Source organism: Styela clava, chromosome 2 (genome assembly GCF_964204865.1).
Source record: "Styela clava chromosome 2, kaStyClav1.hap1.2, whole genome shotgun sequence".
NCBI classification, from domain to species: domain Eukaryota; kingdom Metazoa; phylum Chordata; class Ascidiacea; order Stolidobranchia; family Styelidae; genus Styela; species Styela clava.
Genome location: NC_135251.1, coordinates 1,699,536 through 1,705,868, shown reverse-complemented (window position 1 = coordinate 1,705,868; position 6,333 = coordinate 1,699,536). Strand labels below are relative to the sequence as shown.

At 32.5% G+C, this 6,333-nt stretch overlaps 1 protein-coding gene across 2 annotated transcripts; it reads left to right on the top strand.

Annotated features, from left to right (window-relative positions):
- Positions 1-494: 494 nt before the first annotated feature.
- LOC144431189 (uncharacterized) lies at positions 495-5,173 on the top strand. 2 transcript variants are annotated; one of them, XM_078119015.1, is made up of 3 exons: positions 495-1,375; positions 1,696-1,799; positions 2,258-5,173. In XM_078119015.1, exons 1-3 carry the CDS (start codon positions 616-618, stop codon positions 2,396-2,398), a joined length of 1,005 nt encoding a protein of 334 aa, XP_077975141.1. In that variant the 5' UTR covers positions 495-615; the 3' UTR covers positions 2,399-5,173. The 2 variants fall into 2 exon arrangements, with proteins under 2 accessions (XP_077975141.1, XP_077975146.1); XM_078119020.1 differs by having other exon boundaries at positions 1,696-1,803.
- Positions 5,174-6,333: the final 1,160 nt, after the last annotated feature.

Genomic DNA, 6,333 nt, shown 5'->3' with positions numbered 1-6,333 from the left:
AATAATGAAAATATATCGTGCTCTGGTCATACAAGCAATCTAAATTTATGAAACCGAATCATTTTTTTATTCCTGAATGTGGATACATTGTTCCATACCTGATTAAACTGGGAAAAAACAATTGAAAATTTTAACTCAATACACAGGGTATTGCTCTAATAACTTATGTTAACAAATATTTTGTCGCATTTCCAGTGCTAGCAAGCCCTTTCTATATTTTGCCTTTTTTGCGCCAAATGTTCAAATGACAGTGAAATTAGAGCTAAGCCTGTCGTGATTTATGTCCAAGTACCCATTACCTGCCGAAGCTACTTCTTGCATTTTATTTCAGTAATTAGCAATCTTCTCATTTTGTAGCCAATGACCTCCTTTCCCTAATGGATGGATGCATCTGAAACAAATTACTGGCTATTACCTTACCTGACATGGACTGGTTATTGAACAAGTGCCGTCCGTGGTTTGCCATATGATTTGATGTCTGCTTTCCCATAGAAATCCCAATGACATTGGAAAGGTTTTTAAAATAACTTTGGAACCTGTCATAATTTAATTTTTGCCGCATTATAAAACAAATCTATTTTTTTAGTCGTAAACATTGAAGTTGCTGGTGGCTCCATGAGACTGAACGAATGCAAAGTTACGTTTCCTAGTGGAACTTTCAACAAACGAACAAAGGTATGGCTGTCGGTTGGAATAGACAATTCAATATGCCCCAAAGAATACATTGGTATCACACCAGTTTTCGATATCAGTGCAGATTCCAAATTTTTCAAAGATGCGATCGTGCAAATCAAGTCATGGTGCGTCGGTCTGGAAAAAGACAAAATTGACATATTACATTTCTCAAGTAAAACTGACTGGGACATTATTATTCCTGATCGAATCACAGACGATAACAGCATAGAATTTCGATGTAGAAAGTTTAGTATATTCACTGTCGCCATCAAGTGGTTAAAATGGCTAATTGGCAAACAACAAGTCATTGTGGATAACTGTCTCTATATTTCAAACAAAAATGACTTTCATTTCACATTTTATGGACAATGTGAGACTGCTGAAACAAGAATCAGATCCCATTACAGAGAACTAGGGGCACGTCTTGCTCCAATTTGGTTCAATCCAATCCCTTTGGAAACTGGTGACAGACTTGGCCTCGAGTTACAGATTGATCGGGGACGAGAAGATTTACAATTCAATATGCCCCACGGACAATTCGATTGTAACGACGCATTTCTAACATCCCAGAGACATACATTAAAATACCGTCTTCTTCCTAATTTGCAAGAATATCCTGAAAGACTCATCATTTGTAGAGTTTTGAAGAATGACGTTTTGCATGAAATGCAAGACTTTGATTTTCCATTACCCCCTGCAGGTAAGTGATACTCTGGGTAGAGGGCTGTATAATATGTTGTGCTCCGATATTCGTGTTCCATAACGTTCTAGTTATGACTTTGCTCCCTAACCTATTGGTCTCTCAAAAATTTGTTGTTCAAGTTGTCATTCAACCACTCAACGTGATGTAGGTATTTATTGTTAAAATGCACTTTTTGTCGTAAAAAAACTTTCTAGTTTGGCTTATTTTGTTTAGTTTCTGTTTTTGGAAATTTGTATTGCCCAATCAACATTACTTTTGAAACTTCAAAGTTGAAATATAAATGAATGAATGATTCTTAGTGTGTATCTCATGTTTAGATATGCCAGGACAACAAACTACCCATATCTACGGCGATGTGAATGTGGCAGGGAACATGAATCTGAATGAACAAGAAAACAATCGTCAACAATCTTTACAAGATGTGAGTAAATGCAATGAATATGTAGATAAATGGTATTTGAAAAACAGCAGGCAAAATTTCAATTTTAAACAAATCCAGTTCTATCCCTCCAATATAATTGTTTGGGATTTTCTCCAAAGCATAATTTCCAAAAAGAACCAGTGAGATGGAATTCCTAGAAAAAGGTATTTATTATTTGTGTTATAACAATAATTGTTTGTATATTTTAAATAGGTTGAAATATTGTCCAATCGTCCATTTTTACACTTTCTCCTGTTATATGCACAAAATGATAATATCACCATGAAAATAATCTGACATAAATAAATTTATCAAATATAATATAATATAAATAATTATATGTAATATAAGATAATATACAACTCAACCTCATTTTATAAATATCCCTACACAGGACATACATTTAACTTGACTAACAAAATATTATGCTGACAGTGACAATTGGCTGTTTTATTTAGGCAAAAATCAAACAGAGAGAAGCAGAGCAGCAAAGAGATGCAGATGAAAACGGGGACCATGAACCAGAATTGGTTTTCCAAATTGCCATTTTCTTGTTTGTGGCGATTTTTCTTAGCTATTTTGCGAGGCGGCACACCTGATTAAACCTTGCAACCTTGTTTCTGGCTGGAATCTCATAAACTTTATTGGAATCTCTCATATTGACGTTTCGGCGCTCCAGAAGTATTCATAACAGGGCATTTTCCATTAGAATACTTTACTTAATCCGCACATTGGTAAGAATACGGCACTCCAGAAGTATTCGTACTAAAGTGGGGATTAACTAAGGCAAAGTATCTTAAGGGAAAATGCTCTGATACGAATACTACGGGAGCAAAGTGCTAAAAAAATGCCCTGGTAGGAATACTTTGGGAACACCGACTTTTTAACTACTGATACTAGGTAACTAAAACATCCCTATAAAGTTTAAAATTTGTGTGCCAACACGCACCAAGTTATAATACTAAGTAGGTTGGGAATTAATGGCTGTTATTATAAATGTTGGACTTACGTGATAAATTTTGACTCTGGCTACACCTAGTAGTTTGACATAATGTTCTAGAGAGAGCAAACTGGTAGCTGAGGTCTTTGCTGTAACCAATGTTGCCCCTTAATCTATGTAAAGTAACAACAGATGTGAATGATAAATTCTAGTTTTTTTTTTAATAGTGATACATGTTACAATGACATGCAATGCTTATTGTAAGTTTCCATTTTTTGTTTTGTATATGTCAGCATTTTAAACTTTCATGTACTGCAATCAGCTTGTCTTGTTTATCATGATTAACAAAACTGTACATAATCTTGCCGTATTGGAATGAAATAACAATTGAATAAATGATTCAACTTATCCAATCCTCAATCCTTCCTAATGTATATAGGTTTTCTATATAACCTTGTGTGTGTTTCCTATGTTTTAAAACGTAAAAAAAAATTAAAAAAAGTCATAAAATAGAAATAAAAAAATTTTCATGTTTAAAAAAAATAAAAAAATAGCAAGAAAAAAAATGAAAAAACCGTAATGAAAATTAAAAAAAATTCATGTATTCCCTAAATTTTATATTATAGAAAAAAAAAAATCAAAAACAACTAAAAAAAATTCCTGAGTAGCTCAGAAATTAAGGAGGCTGATATATGAGTGGAAATATGAAGGTCCACTGAAGCCCCAAACCTACTGAGACCATACGACATTATAGTGTCAAATTACATGCCAGTGAATACTGATGGGTGTATTGAATATATATATTATTTTTATGTCGACCAGATTTTAAAAATTCTATGTACCGGTAATTGTAGTTTCATTATTTCTTGAGATTTTTTAGTTTTTCATGATTGATAACTACTGCACATAATCTTGCTGTATTCGAATCCTTCTTACTGTAAATATGAGTTTTCCTTGAAACTTCACATTAGCTTAATATTTGAAATAAAAAAAAATAATAAAAAACATAAACAAAAAATGCTTTCATTTTGATATATTCATTTACAAAATTTACCAAAAAAGTTGGCATTCATTTCTTTTATTTTCTCTCTTATTTCATGAAACAAAATGTGCTTATTGTGTGTGATGTCTCAAACCTGATTTATTTACAGCCTTTGCCAGCCTTTGCCTATTTTTGTATTTTGGCTGTTCAACATTCAAAAAGCTTACAGGCTAGTTGTGTGGCTTTCATATTTCATTTTCTTTCTTTTTTGTTTCCGATTGATTGGAACTTTTGACTATGACATTGTAAATAAAACACATGTTTAGGTTTTCTCGATTCGTCTCATTGTTTTCCGATAAATATTTATAGCTAGTGCCTAATTTTGATTGCTCGATTATTGCAGCAGTCAGTAGAAATGGGAAATTCCCCATCAATTGGTGTTTGACTTGGTATTAATGTAATCTTTAGTAAATTCACTATATCTAGTAAGTGATATCCAGTTGGATAATTTGTACGGTACTTACCATCATCACAAATATTTCCATTTTTTTTTATTTATCGGGAGATATTTGAACCTTGGGTGTCGTTGCTCGATAACCAGCTTTGGTTCCTCGTGGCCTCACTTCCCCAGTAAAACTCATAATTTGTTGTCGATCGATATTTATTTTACTGATTGGAAAAAATAAACTTGACTTGCTTTCACTTAGTGATGAGATAAATGTTACAACTGCTATTGTATGTTTTGCCATTGGCTAATTTTATTTAACCTTATCGTAACTCGTCTTAAAAAGCTATTGTTCGAATTTTTATTAATTTTTGTTGTGAGATGCATCACCTTTTGGTCTTATGTTTTTCAATTATTGTCAACTACTGGAATCTACAATTTATGTATACATTTTGGAACATCTCTGAGATGATTAAATATTGTGATTTGTCGGCATTTTTCATGACTGTTATAATAAATTAATTTCAACTCTGGCTCCACCTAGTGGTTAGACAATATGTTCCTAGCCAGCGAGAGCAGAATGGTAGCTGAGGACTCTGCCAGAGCCCAAAGTAACTTTGCCCCTAATATATGTGAAGTAAAAACATATGTGTATTATAAATTCTAGTTATATTATAATAGTAATACATGTAGAATATTACAATGACATGCAATGCTTCCATTTTTCATTTTGTATATGTCAGCTTTTTAAATTTTCATGCATTGCAATCAGCATTTCTTGCTACATGATTGACAACACTGTACATAATCTTGCTGTATTGGAATGAAATAACAATTGGATAAATAATTCAACTTATCCAATCCTCAATCCCTCCTAATGTATATAGGTTTTCTCTATAACTACGTGTGTTTTAAAAAGTTTCAAAACGTAAAAAAAATTTTAATGTTTAAAAAAAGTGAAAAATATCAAAAAAAAAATAAAAAAAGTAGTAAAAATGAAAAAAAAACATTTTCATGTATATCCTAAATTTTGTAATATAAAAAAAAATTGAAAAATAACAAAAAAAAATCCTGAGTAGCTCAGAAATTAAGGAGGCTGATATATGAGTGGAAATATGAAGGTCCATTGAAGCCCCAAAACCTACTAAGACCATGAGACATTGTAGTGTAAAATTACATGCCAGTGAATACTGATTGGTGTGAGACTTAAAGTACTCACAGGCAAAGCTTATGTAGTATTAGCTTTTACTTCAATTCTTTTGCTGAATAAAAATAATTCTTGTTTTTCTTTTATTGAATTACTTCATTATTAAACTATATTGAATCAAAGGGTTTCCGATATTAACCAATGTCATATTATGTTTATATTTCTCTCAGATCTCAAACTGGGGTCTGCGAGGGATAATTGGGTAGGGTGGGTGTGTCTGAACAGCTGTTAGTTTTGGCGTTATAGACTAACGTTGTTCTTGGCGCTGTTGTGTCATTTAGTTCTTTGAATTTCACTTACTTATTGGACACGAAAGGGCCCTATGGATATCTTAGTATTTTTCTTATTCTTGTAGGGAAAAAATAGCCTTTAACTACAGAATCAATTGCTGAAAAAATTTATACGACTAAAGATTGTTCAAAAATTTATGTGGTCTCTATGAAATTTGTATTTATCTTTTCTGTGTGATGACGTCATTAAAATAAAATATTTGCATCATGTCTTTGTTCCATGACCGCATTTCAGCGATCACACTAAGGTTAATGGGCATCATTTAGTTGCAATAAATCAGTAACACAATTTGTGTTGCAATTTGAGGAGTGGCAGCTGATGCGAATGTTTTCCAAATAGCTATATGCTATGTTCTGTATTGTGTTTTAGGTTTGAAATTATGGGGGTCCGCAATTGCTCCAGAGAGGTATAAGGGGTCCGTAGGCATGGTAACTTTGGGAACAACTTTCTTAGATGGATAATTTTATGAAGCTAAATTTGCAATTGCATGTGCAATGTCTCAAACCTGATGCTACAGCTCATTATTGAAAGCAATTTAGTCGAGATACAGACTAGTCGAGACGTTATTGTTTCTAATTTTTGTCTTTTGATTGGGATTTTTGAATATGACATTGTGGATAAAACACCCATTATAAGTGGTTATTTTCATACAAATCTGCTTTTCAAATC